Source organism: Eutrigla gurnardus (assembly GCF_963514095.1).
Source record: "Eutrigla gurnardus genome assembly, chromosome: 8".
Lineage (NCBI taxonomy): Eukaryota > Metazoa > Chordata > Actinopteri > Perciformes > Triglidae > Eutrigla > Eutrigla gurnardus.
Genome location: NC_139922.1, coordinates 6,196,976 through 6,219,166, shown reverse-complemented (window position 1 = coordinate 6,219,166; position 22,191 = coordinate 6,196,976). Strand labels below are relative to the sequence as shown.

The 22,191-nt window shown below is 44.0% G+C and overlaps 2 protein-coding genes across 5 annotated transcripts in view; both read right to left on the bottom strand.

The window, feature by feature from the left end:
• Positions 1 to 166: 166 nt before the first annotated feature.
• On the bottom strand, positions 167 to 7,744 carry b4galt3 (UDP-Gal:betaGlcNAc beta 1,4- galactosyltransferase, polypeptide 3). Of its 3 annotated transcripts, none has more exons than XM_084016169.1 (8): positions 7,498 to 7,744; positions 6,776 to 6,869; positions 6,124 to 6,682; positions 5,788 to 6,023; positions 4,675 to 4,865; positions 4,442 to 4,564; positions 3,576 to 3,680; positions 167 to 2,989 (listed from the first exon to the last, which is right to left on the bottom strand). In XM_084016169.1, exons 3-8 carry the CDS (start codon positions 6,407 to 6,409, stop codon positions 2,650 to 2,652), a joined length of 1,281 nt encoding a protein of 426 aa, XP_083872295.1. In that variant the 5' UTR covers positions 6,410 to 6,682; positions 6,776 to 6,869; positions 7,498 to 7,744; the 3' UTR covers positions 167 to 2,649. The 3 variants fall into 3 exon arrangements, with proteins under 3 accessions (XP_083872295.1, XP_083872296.1, XP_083872297.1); XM_084016170.1 differs by having other exon boundaries at positions 6,124 to 6,677; XM_084016171.1 differs by lacking the exon at positions 6,776 to 6,869.
• A 2,843-nt stretch (positions 7,745 to 10,587) lies between these two features.
• The window catches only part of bgnb (biglycan b), a 12,144-nt gene continuing 540 nt past the window's right edge, over positions 10,588 to 22,191 (bottom strand). Inside the window, exons 2-9 of one of the 2 annotated variants that reach the window (XM_084014474.1) lie at positions 17,656 to 17,759; positions 16,138 to 16,402; positions 13,519 to 13,631; positions 12,662 to 12,875; positions 12,419 to 12,529; positions 12,110 to 12,203; positions 11,401 to 11,539; positions 10,588 to 11,309 (exon numbers count right to left, since the gene is read on the bottom strand). In XM_084014474.1, the coding sequence (XP_083870600.1) occupies positions 11,112 to 11,309; positions 11,401 to 11,539; positions 12,110 to 12,203; positions 12,419 to 12,529; positions 12,662 to 12,875; positions 13,519 to 13,631; positions 16,138 to 16,387 (1,119 nt within the window). In that variant the 5' untranslated portion in view covers positions 16,388 to 16,402; positions 17,656 to 17,759 and the 3' untranslated portion in view covers positions 10,588 to 11,111. The remainder of the gene's footprint in view (positions 11,310 to 11,400; positions 11,540 to 12,109; positions 12,204 to 12,418; positions 12,530 to 12,661; positions 12,876 to 13,518; positions 13,632 to 16,137; positions 16,403 to 17,655; positions 17,760 to 22,191) is intronic. The other variant, XM_084014473.1, reaches the window with a different exon arrangement.

Sequence of the window (22,191 nt, the reverse complement as noted above, 5' to 3'; positions counted from 1 at the left end):
TACATAAACCTCCCTTCCTTCCAGTCAGGCTCTTCTAAGCAATCCATCTATGCATCTCAAACGTGAGTTTAATGAACTCTTTAAATAAAAAAATGTCACTATGAAGTCCTAATCTTGTTTACTGGATTTGCATTCAACACAGTAATATATATTTCCGACGAAAACATCCTTTATAAAAACTAGTCTATTTATTAAATATAGAACAATCTCCAGGTAAGCACACAGTATACTGATTAATCTGCTGAGATTACATAACATCCTTAAAAGCTTTCATTGAGTCACTGCTTCATGCCATACTGGCATCGTCCCAGGCAATATGATATATGATGGATATACAGTATTATCTATTGATATGCAACTAAACTAATAGTCCAAAGCTAAGAAAGTGGGCCGTATTATCTCAACATGTCAAGGGAATCAGTTTGTACAGCACTCTTTGTTTAAAACACGTAATATTTTATCATGAAGAAACACAGATTCCTTCTATAAAACCATATCCATTCATAAACACTCACCATGTAGCTTTTGGTTCTGGAAACCAGAGCGTCTCTACACCTTTAAGATGGCTGCATCAATCATGTGATACTACGCAAACGAGAAACCCTCCACGCAGACCAATGCAAAGATTTGATTGGCTAGAACCTGTGAATGGCCAATGTTAATGATTAACATTCAAGTCACAACACTGCAGTTTCATTCAGTCCTCGGTTCCTCCTCGGCTGGCCCAATGCCACGCTGGACCACTTGAGGGCGCTAACATATCATCCAGCAGTATGCTTGCAGTCCTTCATTACTGGTCTCCTCTCATGAGGCACGATGTCAACGTAAGAAACGTGGCGTGTAGAACATAGTATAAAGGGATAATAATCTGCTCTACAATGGAGAAGGGCGTTTCAGCTCCTTTAACACAGACTTTAGAAGTCTATCAGTGACGTAATAAATAATTCAATAAATTAAATACATTCAAATTAGCAGAATACATAACACATTACTTGTTAGTATGACGAAACACAGCTATGCACCAGACAATGTGTGTTACAATATGTCATTTTTCAAGCCGATTCATCACACAGTTTTCACCATTTCCAAAGTAAAATAGCAGCAACGACCGATGAGATTCAAGTCCACATCCACAAACTGAGCTCACCTGATAAACTCTGCCTTCACAAAAGGTCAAAATAATACATTCCAAATGGATGATATGGAAACAAAAACCGAATGTCTGAAAGATGTAAAGTAATAAATTACATAAATTACCTACGTGCTTGACCTAATTCGCTCAAAATAAAATGATGACATATTTTCTCTAATAATCGTGTTTCCCTCTTACTCGTCTCCTTTCCTTCAAGCTTCCAAAGTGACAGACAGGTTGGGGCAGACACTCATTTATAGCGTTTAGAGGCATCAGTCTATCACAATATACTGAGACTCTCTGTGAAGACGTCAGGCCTTCTAATAAAGAGCTGACCTAGATCTATACACAGTGCTTTATCGTGACTATGACTTTTTTTATCATTAAAATACAATCTGAAACTTGCAAATGTGTAGCCACGTGCCTATAATATTGTCTGAAAGTTTGCTGTTTTCCCCATACCCGACTAATCTAAAAGAAAATAATAAAGTCACAGATAATATCAGAAGCACACGTCTATCCATGTATCAAGAATATAGTCAAACTAGACAACAACTATCATGCCAAGTCTATGTTTATCTGCAGGTGTAAAGATAGTCATGATAACATTTCCTCACTATTATGTGGCTGGATACAGAGTTATCTTCCCATATGATTTGATTGTCTAGGAACTAAATGTCAGAGAGAGAGAGAGAGAGAGAGAGAGAGAGAGAGAGAGGCACCAGACTGTAAGGGAGGACGAGTAAAGCAAATCAGTAAACAAATAAAGGAGTCTCTCTATACAAATATAAACTCTAGAGTTGTCTGATAACTATGAAGTTGGTCAGTGCTTGATCAATGCACACAAATATAAAAACGGCAGTCCTGGAACAATTCATCTGTCCTGATCTAGGGTCAGCTTTGAGCCCTCCTGCGTTCAAACGATTGCCCAGGAGAGGTCAAACTAACCCCAGGTCCCCGTCTAAAAGCAACTATACCAGTCTATAAAATGCGCATAAAAGAGAGAAGGCACAGAAACACAAACCCACCGTGGAGTGGGGTGGACTGACAGCAGCAGTTTTTTGGGAGCAAACTGGATGAAGCTGTAGGTCTGCTGGCAGCAGATGGGTTGCTTATGACTTACGATGTCTGGAACAGAGCAGAGATTTATAAAGGTGCTGTCTCCTTTTCATGACGTTAGTCTCGGACCTCTATGTCTATACAACTGAGTCGTTTACCATTCTTCTCCTGGCCCCAAATAAGTCACAAGCCTCAAACGTGTGTCAGTCACCAGAGCCGGAGTCACATTCAGTGGTTGATAAACCTAGAGGTGACTGTTGTGTTCCTGAATGCACCCCTGTAGACAAAAAAAGGGCTTCCTCATCTGATCCACTGCCTTCCTCACCCTAACCTGCACCGAGGGCAGACAGCTGGTGTCTGTTACGCCCCGCCACCAAACAGATCTACACTGTTTTCCTCCATTTTGTCTTGGAAGCCACTTCACGCTACAGGCGGTCCTTGTTATGACACACCTCATCCTATTTCACCACACCTGTCTTCTCCTGCGCTGTTTGGTTTGCTGCCTTTGACTGGACAGGCTCTGTCTTATGAGCAGCCAGCTTGGCCACAGTCATGTTTGCCTCTTTGCCGCCTTGACTCTTCTCCTGTTTGGCTGTCTTGCCAGTGCTACGATGGTGGACGGGGGGTGTTGTTTTCACAGAGGCGGGTGCTTTCCCTTGGGGCACGCGGGGGTCGTCTCCGATGTCGACGGTGAGGTTGGTGTAGAGAGGCTCCAGCTCTCTGGAAAGGAGCTCGTAGGTCAGAGAGCTGAGGCCGTCAGAGCGCCAGTTGAGTCTGGTCCTTTTCAGAAGGTCGAATCTAGGAAGACAAATACAGTATCACAGGTTTGTGTGTGTGTGTGTGTGTGTGTGTGTGTGTGTGTGTGTGTGTGTGTGTGTGTGTGTGTGTGTGTGTGTGTGTGTGTGTGTGTGTGTGTGTGTGAGTGTGTGTGTGTGTGTGTGTGAGAGAGAGAGAGAGAGAGAGAGAGAGAGAGAGAGAGAGAGAGAGAGAGAGAGCATTTCCAGGGCAAACTTTAAATGGAATAGTTTGACATTAGATGAAATGTGTTAATTTGCTGTCTTTCAATAGGAAGATCAACAGCTGCAGGAGACAGTTAGCTTAGCTTAGCATAAAGACAGCAGACAGCCGAGGCTGGTATGGACCAGATGAAACTAAAGTGACATGTGTTGAGCTGTAGAGACGCTGGTAGGCAGGCTTTGTTATCTTCAAGAACATCAATAAGTACAATTCCCTTCTTCCCAGTTTTCCTGACATGAAGGAACAACATTAGTTTTCATTATTTTTAACATATATTTGTTCTGTTAGACACATTCAAAATGCCCCACAAATTTATTTCAAAGGGAAAATATAATTTTTGTGTGTCTGCGGGTGTGTCTGTTTGCACCTGCGTGGGTTTTGTTCATTGCCTCTGTCCCCTTTATGCTTGATCATCTTGTAATGGCCAATGGCCACTGGAGGGCGCATGATCTTCATGCCAGACAGTCGAACTCTGGAGAGGCAGCACAAAACAGTGGTCAACAGGAACGGCAGATTCTCATTCACAGTCAGGCTAACAGACCATTCATGCTATTTTCTATAACTCAAAGCAATTCTCAATCTAAGTACATGACGCTTCTAAAGTTTACATTTAAAAGTAGAAAACTCAGGAAAACAAACATGGAATTATGGGTGGTATATGAGAATAACATACGTTTATGGTCTATGGGCGGTTGAAAACACTGTGGTTCCCTTTTTCCATCTCTGCTGCTTGTGTACCACCCCAGTTATCCGAGTCAATCAAAGCATGATGGAACTAATGCTGTGAATGATATACTGTATGTTAAGTTGCAAACATCGTGTGCAGAAGGCAAAGTGTTACAAAAAGTAGGGGAGAAATGTTGTTTTGCTGTAATAATCGATGCAAGCTCTTTTGCATTCTCTTATTCCATTCAGCGTCTCTCAAAGAGATCAGATTAGCAAATAGTAGAGCGAGTGGAGAGAGGGGACCGCAGCAGAGGGATGAAACCTTTAAGCACGCAGCCCAGCCCAAATGTGCAAGCGAGTCCATGCGAACCAACTCACTGAGCCCGCTCCGAGAGACACAGCAAAGCCACGGCAGTGGGACGGGATGTGGAGATGGAATGTTAGAACACAAATTAAAAGTCAAAGAAAAAGAAAAACATGTGGTAAAGAAACTGTAAACATGAGGGGGGATGAGTAGCACAATGTGTTAACATGATGACTGTCACTAACCCCATCAACCCTCCTCACCTGGCAGCAATGTCATCATCCTCTCCACCCCAACCCCAGTACTGGTTAGGGAAGCCGTTCATCTTCATGTACTGGTCTGGGGTCACGGCAGACACGCCACCAAAATACTGTGGGTACGGCAGCCTGGGAGGATCAAATCACCCATGAGCAATCTGAAAATAATGTCTCAGCACAGTATTTATGTAGAAGTCCATGTGTACACACACACACACACACACACACACACCCCACACCTGTATCTGAACTTGTCCATGGCCACAGACAGGTGCGTGGGGAACTGTTTGTGACAGGTGTAGGTGTTGTGGTCGTTCTCGGGCAGCAGGTCCACATCGTGCAGGAAGATGCAGCTCCAGTCTTCGTCTCGGAGAGCCTCCCGCACCCCAACGTTCAGCAGCTTGGCTCGGTTAAAGGTGCTGTTCCCCCACTGGAGTCACAAACACAGACGGAGGGTAACACACCGCTACACATGAATGTAAAGTAGTAAATATTCTCACACTGTGTTGCTATGGTAACATAGTAACCTGACAAGCTACAGACATAAATGTGCTTCATAATCCAACTTTAAATATCCAGTTAATTCAAATGACATAAAAACACATTTTGTCACTTCGGATATCTCTAATGGAATCTACAGCATGCCAATCATTTTGGTTTCATTTCCCCGGGTTTTCAGACTTCTTCAATACAAAGTAGCTCCAGTGAATGCCAGTGACTTGTTCTGAGTAACTAGGACATAACAGACATCGCAGGTGTGGCAGTTCCTGTTGATTTGGTAATGTGTCAGAGCTGTATACACACTAATACAAACTCCATTTACATCAATTGTATGAGGGCTGAGGGGTCCATCTTAGAGCCACATAACTAAACTAAACTACTAATGAAACCAACATGATGTGCATGGAATTGTGAATAATATAAAGGTGTAACAACCAGTATTACCCCTAGTATTACACAGTGATAGACCACAGCAGTCATTACACTAGTGGCAGCCCACAGACGACATGAATATACTGATGAAACACCAGCATTACACCAGCTTTATGTCATAATGCATAGTAGTGATACACCAGTAAGATATCACAGTGTAAGACTGGTATTGTTACCCCAATAACACCAATATTACACGATGCTAATACGTCAGGAATATTAAAACATATAACACGATAGTGTTGCACATGTCACTTACAATGTACTGACAGTACACCAGCACAGCAGCATGCATTTCCTCGTGGAGAGACACAACGACAATGCCACTGAGAAAAATATAGATGGTCAAAATTTAAAGCCAGCATGTACACACACACACATAGACACGCACACGCACACACACACACACACAATCTGACCTGCTGTACTATATAGATGCTGTAGTGGATCTGCTGCCTTTGCAGGAATGGGTGGAGGTGGTAGAGGAGGGCACGGAGGTGGGTCTGCCGGTTCCGATATGGTACCACGATGGCTGTGTGATGGCGGGCCTCGCAGTCTGGAGGCCGGTAGCGTCCGCCGGGCGACACTAAAGGGTTTCTCTGTCTGATCTCCTCCAGGGACAGAGGAGAGGAGAGATGGACAGACACAGGTCCGACTGGAGGAAGGGAAAAAGTGATATTGACTTAGAATGTGTTCACTGTGCGTTGTTTCTGTGTATTACATATAACAGCAGACTGTTAACCCCTCTCTCTCACCCAGCAGTGGGGAAGGGATCTGGCAGTCTCTCAGCGGTGGTCCTGTGGCGGGGGGTCCAGTGCCAGAGTTGCGAGGCGGGGGAGGCGGTACTCCCAAATGACTGAGGTTGGTGTAGACGTCGTGAGGTCGAGAGTAATCAAACTCCGGCTCCGTGGTGTGCACCAGGACAGACACCAGGCCTCGGAAGCCCCCAAGGGAGAAATAGAGAACAAAGGCAAACTGGAAGCCCACCAGCAAGGCTAGTGTGCAAGGGGAGTCCAGAGAGCGCCCGTAACACGCCATCATAGAGTCAGACTGCAGAGGTACGCTGAATTCAAAGGTGGGAACGCGGATGGATGAGAGATGGCAGGGGGGGTTACGGGAGCAAGTGGCAGCCGGGTGAGGAGAGTGGAGGGAGAGGTGGGGAATGAGCGAGGGGAGGCAGAAGGAGAGGAGGGGAAGGAGCAATGCTGAGTGCAGGCTCAGGCGTGGAGTGGGGGAGTGTCCATCTGTAGGAGTGGGAAGTAGTGGTGGTGAAGCTCAGCCAGCACTGCCATCACCTCCTGACCACAGACTTCACTGTGGAGGGAAATGGAAAATACTGTCAGTTAATCCTATTCATTGCTTGTTATTATTATTATTATTTTATCACATCGATCGAGATGTAGCTACCTGCTTTTGCAAGGGTCTAATTAAAACCTTTCCTGGGCCAGGAAGGGCTCACTCCACCTCTCTCCTCCTCTTCCTCCTTTCATCATCAAGCTTTCTGTGATAAAAAAAATAAATAATAGAATTGGTAACCATGCACGAGCAGATTTTCCCAGTGCTACTGTGAAGTCTACTGAAAGCTAAAATTAGCTGTGGAATGACAAGCAGCTACAAACAAATGTCATGATTGCCGCTTTATTTAGAATGGCTTATTTTCAGCAGTGACATTTCCATGGGGCTTATATGGAGGAAACGCTGATGCAGATCAAATTAATCCAACATCACAGCTCCCTGATTGCCCCAAATAGTTACATGTTATGGCAAGCCTTGTGGCTCCAACACTGGGGCTGATGTTCAATTTCCCGAGAGAGGAAACAAGAATCCATTGCTATTCAGAAAAAAAACATAGCAATGGATGAAAATAGATCACCGTGGAGCAGAAACAGCGCTGGTTATCAGTAGATTCCTTCCAAACAGGTGATTAGCCTATAAATCATGGCTCATATCGTCAGGCCTATGCAGGTTATCCTGTATTGTATTTACGTGACTAAACCACAATGTGTCAATGACGTTTATTCGACAGGATCGCTGGCTACAAATGCTGCTTCTTAAATATTTAAATGTTAAATATGATATTCTAGATATATGATATAGGCTTCACACTCGCTCTCCAGCAGCCGACTCACCATCACATCCGTGCGACATTTCAAATCCAGCCCCCGGCTTCCTCGGAGAATCCACGGGGCCGCTGCCACCGAGCACGCGATGGACAAAAAGATAGCGGGCTTTTATTCTCGCTTCCTCCTCCTGGTCCGTCCTCCGAGGGGAGATGTCTGCGGGGCTGCTTGGAGAGCGCAAAAAACGCCTTTACACGCAAGAGCATCGCCGCATATCCGTCCAGCGTCAACACAGGCAAGTGTGCTGCTCCGGCCGGATCCCTGTATCTCTCAATCAGACGGGATGGGGGCGCGCGACGGCGGGCACGCGCTGGGCGCCACATTTGAAAACAAATGGAACTGTGATTTTTACCGCTGATGGTTCATTCACAAATGCGTTGATATTTGACGAATTAATGAAGCGGATTAATCAACGTAAATTGGTTCGGCTCAGAGCCTTTGAAAGCACACGAATAGTGTGAGAAATAACAGGACACGGGTGTGTTACTGATAGGCAGAGACGTGATCATTAAGGTCAATGAAAGGTTTTATTTCAAACAATAATCAAAATATTATAGACAGAGACTGTTGAGGGAAAAAGAAAGGATTAAATGGGCAATAACAAAAACTCCTAAAAATTAAATGGTCAAAAGTACTTTATAAACAATATTAAAAGGCCTCAATATAAAATGTTAAGATCCAATAAATTGGTAATAAAAGTCAAGGCAACCACAACAAAAAGAAAAAGCAGAGGCCATTATGTGGAGCAGTAGACTACACGGAGGAAGTGTCCAGGGCTGTTACTCCTGCAGCACAGCATCCTCACAGCAAATGGTGCAGTCGATAGTGTACCCGTGTGTTAATGACAGACAAAGTGGTCCTCTCCTTGAGTGCTTAGCCTCCCAACAATGACATTCTGATTATAAAGACAACAAAACGGTCAGAAAACACAACAAGCAAGCAAACGGTAATGACCCGCAAAGTAAAGTCTTAGACACCAAACTAAGGAAAACAATTGAAACAAGTTAAACGTGGACAGTGGACGGGGCATAACAGCAGTGCATGGTGCAGGTGAAGCCCTCATGCATATCTATGCTCCAGTAGGAGCAAACAGCGACCTCATCACTGGGACACCAACAGGCCAGCCGCAGCAGAGAGCAGGAACCCTGGGCCACAGGTGCCTTATATCTGGGTGCTGATAGAGAATGAGTTGGGCCAAGGCTGCGTTCACCAGCACTACTGAGGGGATTCTATGCCACCACAAAAAGAAATGCTTAACGTTTAGGAAGAGAGAAACCCCCAAGAGTAAGCTAGACTTTTAAAATGACCCAACTGAAAAAAACCCAGCCTAATGTTGTAAACTCTTTCCAGATGAAAGTAACTGGAGGCAAAGTGGCTGATCCAGAGAGGAAGTAGCCACGTCGACGCCGCTGACAGCCCATTCCTTGCCTCCACCCAAATCATCATTATTGACAGAAACATGTAATAATGATCATGTAAACAACGAACACGGCTGTCGTCAGACTGTCTGTTTGTACTCACAGCTGTCACACTGCCAGGGCTCGTGGGAGACTCTGGTGATGCAGCCGCCCAATTCATATGGATCCAATCATTTCATCCGCCTGAACCAAATGATTGGATGAGTAATTACAGTCCCACGACAGCCAGAGCATTGTTCATTGATTGCTGTCAGGATGTAAAGGGAATGTCAACAAATATAATAAAACATGTTTCTAAAATACACCCACCTTTAAAAAGTTGAATTATAGGCGTTCATTAGAGCCTCAGCTTAATTCCAATATTCATCAGAATTAAGATGATACACATGCAGTTTGACTTATCGCAGTATCACCCCTTTTTAAGGTAATAGTGTAATGTTTGATTCATATCATTTGGTCAGCATGGACATATTGAAGAGATGTCTATGATATGCAGCACTTTTTCTGCAAATTCGTTCTTCACCCTGCTCTTCTTGTTTCTGTGTGTTCATCAGTGATGCAGATGGTCAAGTGTAAAATCTTTTTTTTTTAAAGATTTATTGAGGCACAGACACCTTTTATTAGCAGTGGACATTTAGGAAAGACAGGAGAGAGAGGGGGTGTGACATGCAGCAAAGGACCTCCGGCTGGGATTCAAACCGGGGTCAGCTGTGTATGTACGTGCGTACATGGCATGCACTCTAACCACTCCGCCACCTGTGCGCCAAGTGCAAAATTTTAACTGATAAAATGACTTTATTTTTCAGTTGAAGATATCCAACGAAATGCTCAAGACAAATGTATATGAGTTCAAGCAGTATTGAAATATGATCTCTCTCCTTTAAGACGTCCTTGTTGTCATATAATACATGTAATGGGACCATGTTGTCAAAATGTCTGTACTTCATTCATCAAATGTTTTCCACTTTTGATATTTCTTTATTTCTCACACAGCATCCAACCCAGGGGCATCAGTTGTTGTCTGGTTTGATAGCAGGCCAAACATGTCTTTATTCACATGCAGCAGTAGCTGGTCAGATTACAGAACAGAGACAGGACGGAACACTAATGGCTAAAGTAGTTCCACATGGGTCTACCAAAGGGGCTAACGCTCCAATAACCCCGAAGCATAAAGCATAACAGAAAAACTGTGCAAAACAATGCATCAACACTATTATTGTTTGCAGCAATATGTGAACACACTGCCTTCACTGTCTCAAAGCAAAGCAGATGTGTGTTTTCTCTAACTGAGGCAAACCCCCCACTACGTCTAGTGTCCCCTCAAGGATTATTGTATTAAAATATCATACAGACAGAATAATATTTAGTAAAGACACAGAACAGACTCCTAGGCAGGCTGATATTCACCTCGGATCAATAAGAAAAGGTGTTTAGCACTGATGAGGGGGATTTTAAAATGTACGTATTGCCCTTTTAATCACCCAACTTCCATATGTACAAAAATGTTTTTGAACTGGTTAACTTGAATAATATTTTCTGTCTGTAAATGGTAGAAAATAGCCCCCAATCTGTGACATATTGTTTATTAATACAGTATAATTTAATCACAGAGTTGAGGGCCAAATTACTTCAGATCAGGATAATGTGATGTATCTCCCAAATCAGCACACACACAAAGTCATACAGAGCACCTTTTTATGTATACATAAAACATCTAGAATGAATTGCTTTTCTATATTCTTTTTTACTCCTTAACCAAATCGTTAATAAAAAAAAAAAAACATCTATCACAATAAGCACTATTGTGTAAAAATGCGGAATGAAATGCTTCACAAGTTTCCATTTTTTATCGATTTAGGCAAGGGGAAAACATTCTTCTCCTCTGTTTCATCCATGTCAAATGGCAAAACTTTCAAAACCTTAAATTCAAAAAAGTGAAAACTCAGGTGAAATACTGCAAGCGCTTTGCTTTCCACTCCCTTCAAGTTATGTGATTGTATTTTTCACTTCTCTTTCTATTTCATCAGTTTATTGCCCACCTTCTCCATTTCCAATCCTCGCTCCACAACCAGTAATAATAATAAAGATAATTATTGCAAATATGAACTACCTTCCCTCCAGCTCTCAAGTTTTTTTAATTATTTAAATTATCTGCTCCTCCACCACCACCTTCCCCTCACTCCCCATCTCTCTGTATCCCCTTCTTTACTTTTTGTAGTTGCCAAACTGAATGGCCATCCGGTCGCTGACACAGCGGAACGTTGCAGGCTGCACCTCCCAATAGTTGACAGGGTTAGAAAACAAGCTGATGCCGTTATAGAACGTCCTCTTCATCCCAAACCCTCGAGGGCAGAAGTCATCCACGCCCACCTGGTCGATGTTGTTGGAATGGAGATAGACAACCTTGAAAGCAGAAGCGGCAAAGTCGAGGGTGAGTGTCGTATGAAATATTCAGTCTCAGATGGAAAATCAAATGTGTGCATGCCAGACTCACCTGGAGGTACTTCATGTCTGGGAGCCCTTTGGGAACACGAGTGAGGCGGTTGTTGTCCAGATGCAGCTCTCTCAGCCTGGGGAGGAAGGCCAGACTGCCGTTCTCTATGTTACGGATATGGTTAAAGCCAAGGCCCAACCTGGAAAAAATGAGACAAGGGGAGACATGTGGAATGGGCAGAAAACAGGCCACTGCACGGTACATTTAGCTGAAATGTTTTACTAATGTCAGCTGGAGTAACTGCAAATTCCATTATAATATCATAGCAAGAAAGGGATATTAAGCCAGGCTATAATCAGGGCCACAGAAGCCTGGCCATAACCCTGTGACCATAAATATTTACATTAGAGATTAAAGTGTTGGACGGAGGTAACCCAAGACTGGAGTGTATGAGAGCAACAACGAAGAGAGTGAAAAGCAGCACTTTTCCTACTATGACTGTGAAAAAGCCTACTGAGAGAAGATTGCAGTTGAATGAGAATGCAAACTTAAAACAGTTATTTTGCAACTTTTTTGTAGCATGTCAATGTAGTTCATATTTTTACCCCTGAGGGGCAGTGCTGAATACTTTTTTCATTTTTCACACCACAGGGATACTTCAGAGAAGTGCAAGTAATCCCTCAGGGTGCAAGAAATGAGTATGCTGTTGAAGTGTGTGTGTGTGTGTGTGTGTGTGTGTGTGTGTGTGTGTGTGTGTGTGTGTGGATACCTGTACAGGTTTTTGTAGCGGCTCAGGTCCTCCAGTTCCACAGCCTGGATCTGGTTGTGGTCCAGATGAAGCTCATGGAGACTCTCTGGGAGATCTAAAGACAAACACCATGTAATGGTTTAGGGTGAGGTTGTCCTCTCTTTGCTTTCTAGTTACTTAACGGATGGTATGAGATGTTGTGACATGAACTGAGGTCCCTTTTTAGAGTTAGACGAGAAGATTAATATCACTCTTATGTCTGAAAGTTAAATCAGAACCTTCATCTAGCAGCTGATTAGCCTAGCTTAGCATAAAGACTGGAAATGCTACCTTTTGGCACTCCAGTTAGCTTGGACTCTGAGATGCGCAGATAATTCAGTTTCAGTCCCTTGAAGGCTCCAGGCTCAAAACCGCTGTTGTGGATGGGGTTTGCTCCCATTTCTGCAAGATGAAGGGAACATTTGTGGCATGGAGTAAAAAAAGAGTCTCTTTAATCTTCTATACAGTGGCAAAGGCCGTGGTAAGCACCACAGGTTATGGCCTAAATTTGTGGAAGTCATCAGCATTTCTGACCTATGCAGTTCATGTTGACCAGGCCTGCGAACGCTCCAGAAGCCACCTGCTTGATGCGGTTCTCGTGGATCCTAATCTCAACCAGAGAGGCGGGCAAGTTCTTGGGGACAGTGGTCAGCAGATTCTTGGAGAAGTACAGCTTCTGCATGTGCTTCAGGGGCACGAATGCTCTGGGGTGGACTTTGGAAATATGGTTATTCCTCAGAGACAGACCCTGAAAAAACAGTTGCCATGGAGAGCCATATTAAATACGTTGGCACCCAGAGAGTCAGTATGAACACTCAAATAATACATCATATGTGTCTGTCTCTTGAATGTGTCTGAGTGAACTAAAACAGATCCAGCTCCAGTTAACAGCAGTCTAGCAGACTGTCTCTCCACCTGCGCTGGAAAGACGGATGTAGGCTCCAGACCTTAATAGAGATGTTATTGTATAATGTCATGTTGTGAGTTTCCTATGCTGCCAGAATTAATATTGCTCTTGGTCAGCGCTCTTGAACGCAGGTCGGGAGCGAGCAACGCCTTGCTGCTAAGAGAGGCAAGGATATGAGCTTGACCACTCCCATTTGGCTTCAGGCTTAAATGTTATACAGTCAAAGCACTCAGAGGAGAAGGCAGTGGGAGAAGCAAAAGAAAGGAAGTGAACCTCTAAATCCTCAGGGAGGGTCATAACGTTATTTCACACTACCGAAGCCAATACAAACTGAGTTGTGTCGTTAACACATCCTTCAGAGGTGGTGATCGAATAGCTGAGACAGACATTATGAATGTGACCAGACTGTGTGTGCGTGTGTGTGTGTGTGTGTGTGTGTGTGTGTGTGTGTGTGTGTGTGTGTGTGTGTGTGTGTGTGTCTTACATATAAGTTAGTAAGGCCTTTGAAGTCAAACTCCTTAAGCTCAGTGATGTGGTTGTTCTGCAGGTCCAGGAACTTGGTGTCCAGAGGAATATTCTTGGGCACCTCAGTCAGACCTGAAGACGAGACCAATAAAAACACAGAAGGTAATCATACTCTGTTAAATGCTTCCAAGGGTACAACATCACACTCAATAAATTGTCATTGTGTGTTTTAAACCTCCTTCGGGCCTAAACATGGCGCCAATCACACTCCCACACAATCTCAAATAAGCACTAACCGCCTCCTCGTCTATTATTTTAATAAAAGGTGGACATAGACACAACCGAAGTCATACAGAGACACACATTACTGGTGTGTCACTTACAAAGACACAGGGACACCACATGTAATCCACACACACTGAGAGAGAGTGTGTGTGTGTGTGGGTGTTAATGTGTGAGTGGTGAAGCTGCCATGCGTCTTGATGTTGGCTTCTTTGTGACAGAAACACCTGCTAACCAAATCTAAAGAAGTAGAGAAAATGTGCAGTTGACGACATAAACACCAAGAGCTGCTATGGTTAGGGTTCCGCTTGTGAATATTGTTCCCCAAAAAAATAAATTCCCAAAGGCTAAGAATGGGTTTCAAAAAGCGGACAGCGTGAAGAAATACACCTGCATGATTCCATTCAGGGTTCTCTCTGGAAAAAATGACTCAGCCCACGCACAAACACGGCAACGGCGGATCATTAACAAGACCACATCACAGGACACGTGGACCAGATGTGGTCGGCGGTGCAGACAGGCCACTGTGAGCGATTTCCATCCAGGGCCAACCTCATCTGGATGACGAACATGATGCAAGCAGACCTGCTGGTGAGAGAGGATGCCAACTGCCCCACTGGGATCCAGTTTGCCACCAACCACATCTGTCCCACAGGACTCTACCCAGAGCTGTCCATCTGGAGTTAAGTTTAGATATATGGCTTTGGCTATAGTGGGCCACACCCTCCATGTCACCACACAGGATCAAACCCTCAGCAGCTCCCTTTCTGTAGGATCCACGTCCACACAGTGCTGAGATCTGGAGCAGTGGATGAGGAGGCTTGGAAGAGTAAGAAACAAAGCCAGATTTAGCCTGCAGAGATAAATCCATTAAAGTTGTAGATGAAAGTTTTAGTCCTCGGTGTTTAAATTATAATCTCAGTCGATGATTTTCTCAAGTGTAATTGTTTCAGCTGCTGGCAACAAAAAATGTGCACTATGTTAACAGGTGGTAGGAAATATTTACCTTCCAGCCAACACCTTCAGATTTCAACATGCAGCCTGCCAGCTGGAAACCTTCATATTTGTATGCCTGCACCACGCCTCACAGACACAATAAACAAACCTGAAAAAACTTTCACCCACTCCCTGATGAACCAAATCTCTTTTACCCTCTAAACCCCAAACCACAGCACGTCGTCCGTATCTGCCACAAATCTCAAAGCCTTTACCACAAACTGACAAAACTAGCACCCTCCTAAACCCCAGCGCCCCTCAACACACATACCGACGTCCTGCCGGGATGCACACTGAGAGTAGACAGACGCCACCGCCAAAATACATCTGTTCTAAATAAGCACTTGACATCTCGGGAAATTATACGCTTCCACATTTACCCGCAGCACAGAGACCAGGGACAGTAAATATATAGAGCTTGTAAAATGATGATTCGACAAAACCATTATGTCTAAACACAGACAGCCTATTAGAGTTATATAGCCAGTATAATGTGAAGGATCTTTATGTCTGTAAATAAGACTGAATGCCATCTATTTGGTCCTGAAAGAACAGACAGAGGAAAAACAGCATGCACTTTTAATATCCACAAGCAGGAAATTGTGGCATGTGCCTATGGAAACATGACTATACAGACTGTAGAAGTATCACAGAAGTTTGTAGGTAGGAGACAGAGCTTAACATTTTTTGTATTCTTGTCACCAACAAATTAGCTTCAGTAGAACTCATACCTGTGAACATTCATAACCTTCACATATTATTATCCTGATGAGTAAACACAACTTTTATCCCTACCATTCTTCTTCTGATGTTGAACACTTTAAGCTAACTAATTCTTCACTCAATCCTGTACTAAAATCCCCAAAACAACATAAACCAACTCCTTAAAGACGGAGAGGAGATTGTAAATGTTTCATCTCCTCCGATCAAAGTGTCGCTCTATTGTCTTGATTACTTTCCCCTCTTCATCTCTTGATCCCTTCCCATCTCTCTGATCTTCTGGTCCTCCTTCCTAATCTTGCTTCCGTATTTTTCCCTTTCCTGCTTAAACCATTTCTCTCCTCCTCTCCCACCCAGCGTCGACACACAAAGTCTGGAACACAAAATCCTTCAAAGACCTCCTCAGAAAGAAATTCCTCTCTGAGATAATAAACCAAAAAGGGCTTAACTCTCTGGAGACGATGTAAGTCAGCAAGGCTCTGGCCTTGCTCGCTCTGTCATCCATTTTATTTGCTTTCCTATGTGAACCTCTTGATAAACACACATACTTAGAAACAATGACAAAACATCACAGACATACTCTTTCTCTCTGTCACACACAAACACACACACACACACACACACACACACTCTCACTGACCGAGGTCAGAACACTGGACAACACTGCGCCCACAGTGGCAGCCGAAGGGGCACATGGGTATGTCGGGGGGGAGCATCTCCTCTACGGCCGAGCCTTCTTCTTCATCCCTCATCATCGTCATCATCCCGCCACTGTCCATGCTGTCCATGGCAAAATCCCAGAAGCCTCTCTGCTCGAAGGGCAGGGCCGAAGAGGTGGAGAGCAGCCGAGCCACGCATAGCAACAGCAGGAGGGAGCAATGAGGCAACATCTTGAACTTCTATACCTGAGAAAACACAAGAGGGAAGGATGGCAGCATCACTTTTATTGTGCAGGAATCTATAGTTGGTGCAAGTTTATAAGCAAGTCAAACAGTCTTACAACAAATCCTTCGTTCATATAACACAATGTTTGAGAGGTGGTGATTCACCTCTTTAGTCATTTTTGCACTGTAATTCTTTACATATATATTTGTATATTAGTTTGTCCAATAGAAAGAAATATAACAGAAAATAACTGCAAGGAAAAGTGCAGGTGTAAAGCTGGCTCAGACAAAGCAGGCAACTGCCCTGGTGCCCCAGGTCCCCAAGGGCCCTAAACGTTGTTGTTAATCCAGAAGTCCCCAGACTGGCCACGGCCGGGGAGTTTTATTCTACAATAGAAGTATTGGTTGGTTTCAGGGCAAATAATGAAGTTAATGCACATCGCACAGATATAGCATGTGTGTTTGCCGCTGGGCTCCTTAACAGGTTGATTGAGCCATGTGCATGAGGGCTTCAAATCCATAGCTCAGGGTAATAAATGGACATTAAAGTATTATGAAATGGTCTACTTATCCTTAATTATAAAGCCCTACTGTTCACAGAACAGGCCAACGGGTGGTGGAGGCGTGTTTGGAGAAACGGACTCATTCCCCCGGGAAAATCGCCAGGACTGAAATTCGCTTAAACCACACTGACAAAATGTCACTGTCTGCTTCCTGCTCACAGAGTCGATTCCCATGAGAGTAACTTGGGAGAGTAAGTTCTCACTGACCAATCGGTGAGTGTAGGGGACATCGCCTCAGCGGTGGAAAACTTTATTATTCCTGCAACCGAGCAGTTAAACAAAGCCACCATTCATTTAGAGGGGAAACTGGGTGTGCAAGTCTGTGTACACGCACATGTGTTTGAGTGTGTGTCCATGTCAGGAAGCACATACTCCATGATGTCATAGGCGTGCACACACATACACACACACACACACACACACACACACACACACACACACACACACACACACACTGCTGAATGAGGTCACCAGACGTGTGACGTTACATGTCTGTGCTTGTTTGCTGTCTTCATCCTGCATGCTCTGACCTCACTAACACCTCGGCACAGTCGCCCCCTACGACTCTAGTTCCTAGAATAACAAATCACTACCAGGCCAATTGATCATTACAGTGGGAAACTGTGACTCTTAACCTGAGGCTAATCCAATGAAGTCATGCCCTTTTCTACACTGGACACTGGGGTGACCTACACCAGTATAATCTCTAACCTTGTGTAATTTCTCTCCTCCAATCCCCAGGTCCTTAATCCCACAGAAAGGCTTGATGCCAATGGATAGCGTGTAAAAGGACTTTCCAGGAAAGTTTATGGCTCCTGTAGCAAAACGGAAACAAAAGGAGGGCACATTTTGGTTTACAGCATTATCACAAATGGAGGAGAGGGAGAAATGATGGAACAAAAACAGAAGTGAATGTGTCAGAACAAATTGAAACTCAATGCACGTTGCCTTTGTGTGCTGCTCACTTGTTTCAAGGCTATTCTTATAACTGCAGAACATTTGCTTGATCTTTGCCTAGCCTATTTCACCAAATATCCCAGGATATTTCAAGTAGCACTGACTGTCCGTAATGGTTTGAATGAAAGAGTCTTAACCTTGTGAGCGGGTATCTGGGGATTTTTTTATGCTGGGAAAATGCTTCTCATTCCATGCTTCATGAAAAAAAGTTCTCTAAACTGATACTAATCCTTGAACTTACAGAAGTAGAGCCTGAATAAAAACACTCCACAAAGAAGAATGTGAACACATGCTCATCAATTTAACTTCAACACTGAGTATTCCTAATCTTTTGAGTCCTGAGTCATATAGGACAGTGCATGAGAAAATGATACATTATGTAATTATATCAATATGTGGCCATTGTGTTTAAACCTGCTTATGCAATCCACTGCAACTGTAGAGTGACTTAGCTCTATTCAAAGGCATACAAGTATTACAGAGGGACATTCAAATCTGTAAAAAGAAGAGCCTGTGCATGAAGTGGACCTGCCTGGAAGCATGAATAACTGGCCCCTGCAGTCTGCTCGCTGCAATAAAAATAGCAGCCAAATTATACCATTTTGCAGAAAAGAAAAAAACCCACTGGCCTTGGCTTGGCCAGAAGAATGCAGCAAAAAGGACATAGCGAGGGCATATATAGTCAGCATCACACAACAACACAAAAGACACAAAAGGGCTGCAATATAGAAGACACCACCAGACTTATTTATACACCTACCATTTCTGTGACTCATGCATTGTGGGAGGATTAATTGGTATTGTAGATCTAAAAATGTGGCACCCTTGTTGTAATCTGTAACTTGTGCAATGATTTCTCAGCCATCCGTAGAGATGTAGAAGTGGATGGAGATGTGCAGACAGGGGTGTTGGGGATGATGGAAATGTAGACAGGAACAAGTCTATCATCATTCAGGAATGACGTCTAAGGCTACTATAAACACAACATGGTGATAAGACTAAACTACATCCCACAATCAAGCAACCTCTCTGGCTGTAATGACCTCTTTTATCTGGTGTGTGTGTGTGTGTGGGTGTGTGTGTGTGTGTGTGTGTGTGTGTGTGTGTGTGTGTATTTACAATTCCTCTCCTCTGCCTTCGGGTAAGTTGTGATCTACCAAACATCCGGTCTTAGACGAAAAACCAACGGTTTCAATCTTAATTGTCATTGCCTCGGCTCCGCTCCACTCCAAAGGCCAAGAGTGCTTTAATGGATGGATGAATGACTGGTTGTTGTCGTCTCGCTCGCTGTGCAAGAGTGAGTGTATTGGCTGTGGTGAGAAGGAAGTGAGATTAAGCTGCAAATGATACAGGAAGGTCTCTAATCAACAAGTGCATCACAGGTACGAACCAGTATTGCCTTTCTGCACTACTTGGCCAAAGGTATGAGGACACACTGGAGTAAATGTTTAATTTCTTCTTGTTTTTCAGGGTTTGAGCTAGTATGTTGTGAGACTTAAACATCTTTTGCAACATGTCCCTGGATAGGAGCAAATCCCTGCAGCCAGGTTCAAAGACCTTGAAAGTCCTCCCCAGAAGAGTGGAGGCACTTTTGAAATGAGATGTTCACCAATCACATCTGGGTGTAATGTTGTAATGCTGCAATACATTTAGCCATGTCATCTATAGTCCTCTCTCAGAATCATCTTAATATTCAACGAGATGACGTCTTCTTCTTCTTCTCTCTTCTCTGCAGAAATTATTCTTTTCCTTAATAGTGCCAGAAATGTGCCAGCTCACACTCACACACCCTAATGTGACTGTCTGAATCTCTGAAGGTGGTTGAAGCTGCAGACAACAGAAGACAGGCATTGGATTGGAAATGTGAAATAAGCATGAAGGGAGGAGAAAGAGCAACAGAGAAGATAGGAGACAGGATTCAAGGACGGATGCATGGGTATGTGGGGGGGTATGTGGGGTGTGTGCCAAATAACACCCAGTGGTGTCAGTGAAATCGCCATCTGGTGAACAATCAAAAAAAAGTATCGGTTGTTTGAGTTTCCCACACTCGACGTCTGAGACCAGCTTTACATTTCCTATACGCACTATCCATCAAGTGCCGGCTACTTGTCAGCCCTCACCTCCACTGCAATTACTTTGATGTGAGTAGAGTTCCCACACGGCAGCCTTTTGCCCTCGTCAAGCTAAACAAACACATATTTAGGCTTTATGCCCTTTGTGTTGCCAAGAACAATCATCTCCAGATACAACGCACAGTGTTTGGTCTCCCATGACCGCAGTCCAGAGAAAGGCAATCACAGTGACCTCCCACCCAGGCATACACACAACCCCCACTTTCTCTGGACTCATTTTGATTGCTACCACCTTGTTATCCACGCAGACATTTTTAATTGTTATGACTGTAAAATTACCACAACCCCTTTCATCGCGGCATGTTTTATTCACCGTTCTTATCTGTGTCTGAAGCGTAGAACCCGTTGGCACCGGCGTGAGCCGTGGCTGCCAAAGTCCATTAAGCTTAACAATATCCACCATACACGCAATAAACGGCTGGTTCATTTGATCCGTGCATGCATACGCAGGAACACGTTGCTCCTCAGACTACTTTGGCAGAGAAGTTAAGGTGGGGCAGAGAGCTCACCAAAAGTGCCAGCTGGCAGAACCACGCTGCTGTATTGGCAGTCGCCACGTCAACGCTCAGTGCTGTTTAACATCACAGGGTGGCTCAAAGTGATCACGGTGCTGACTGAGCACAAAATGTTTGACACGGCTTCATATTGTGTTGCAGAGAATAAAATGACATTTGAGCTGGAGTCTCTCCGTGGTGTATTGATTTGTTTTCCCTCCAAACCATCATGATATTGTGAACAAAATCCAACCTGCAATAAACTCTGACACCTAAAAAAACACTAAACTCACACAAATCTTTGCTTGTGGGAATGCAAACACACTTGCGTGCTGTCCCAAACACACACACACACACACGTAAACCATCCATGTTGGCTGAACTCCCTGACTTCCTTGTGAAATATCTCCTTCCCTCCACACTTGACACACAGAAAGGCAGACGAGCACTCACACACATTCACACCCTAAATGCACGTGCTCTTCAGACACACATGCTGTTGGTGCTAGGCGGGTCCGGTAGGAGCATTCGGGTGGAGTTAACTGCCCCGGCGGCTGTAATTTGGTGACTGCGATCCCTAAAAAAAGGAACTGTTTGGCAGCTTCTCTGGTGCCGCCAAGCTTGGATGTGGTGGCAAGCTGCTCAACGCTGCAGCAACAAGGCCTAACCGGAGAAGAACAGAGAGCAGAGCAATGCAGAAGCACAAACAAAGGGAGGAATCAGACAACTGACCTGAGGATCCATGCCTTTGGTCAGATGAGCCTCTTTCGAGTATTTCAAAGTTTGTGCCAATTGTTAGTGGGTTATGAATTGTCAAAATGTTTGCTTCTTTTTTTAAACCAAAATGGAACCATCAGCAAATTCTCTCGCCAAAGTCAGAGCTCAAATGTTAAGTTGTAAAAGAAAAGAAAAAGGTTTAACTCTGACTTGAATTTGAGACGAAGGGGAAACTGAAAACTGATCACTGAGGGTGAACAGTTTGAGCTTCAACCAATATATGATGGGACAGACTGGTGGACGGACAGACAGGCAATCACCGACCAGACAGACAGGTACTCCACCTGTCTGTCTGTCTGGGTTGGTCAACCCACAGGCTGGTTAATAGGCAGCCACGCTCGAAGGTCAGGAAGCAGACAGATGTAGACCATCATTTGAAGTGACCATCGACTCCACAGTCAGACACTGTTTGCTCTGTCTTTGTACAGTAAGGAGTTAAATACACTGGTATAACGGCTCATACGTGGTAGTTAACTATAACTGGACATCTTTGTCTGGACGGACGTCTTTCCATAAAGGACTTTATGGTTGTATGCATCATATTATGTCACAATAACATACAGCCAGCCTTAATAACACCCCAGCCAGATAAAGTTTCTCAGGCCACAGTTCTCTCAACACAGTCTGAATGCAGATGTGTACCAGAAGGAGTTGACTTGATTGGTATAGTTCCAGTCTAATGATTCCCTCTCCATCATTATGCAGGAAGGAACATAAATGCACGTTACATTTAAAGTCTCATGGGAGAATAAGGTTGCGTTGATTTGAGGATAAAGTGAGAGGGATGAAAGGTTTCTCTTAATCATCATCACTAATGCCTTGCTCCCAGTGAGCATCGCTTCGCCATCTAGCGTTACACCGGAGGAAAAAATGACAGCATCAGATGA

What these genes read in the sequence shown, in the direction of transcription:
- b4galt3 (XM_084016169.1), bottom strand. Translation starts at nt 6,409, where the DNA reads ATGATGGCGTGTTACGGGCGCTCTCTGGACTCCCCTTGCACACTAGCC. An exon ending in ATGGACAAGTTCAGATACAG is followed by an intron (nt 4,565 to 4,674) that starts GTGTGGGGTGTG and finishes TGATCCTCCCAG; the next exon opens with GCTGCCGTACCCACAGTATT. An exon ending in AATGAACAAAACCCACGCAG is followed by an intron (nt 2,990 to 3,575) that starts GTGCAAACAGAC and finishes TTGTCTTCCTAG; the next exon opens with ATTCGACCTTCTGAAAAGGA.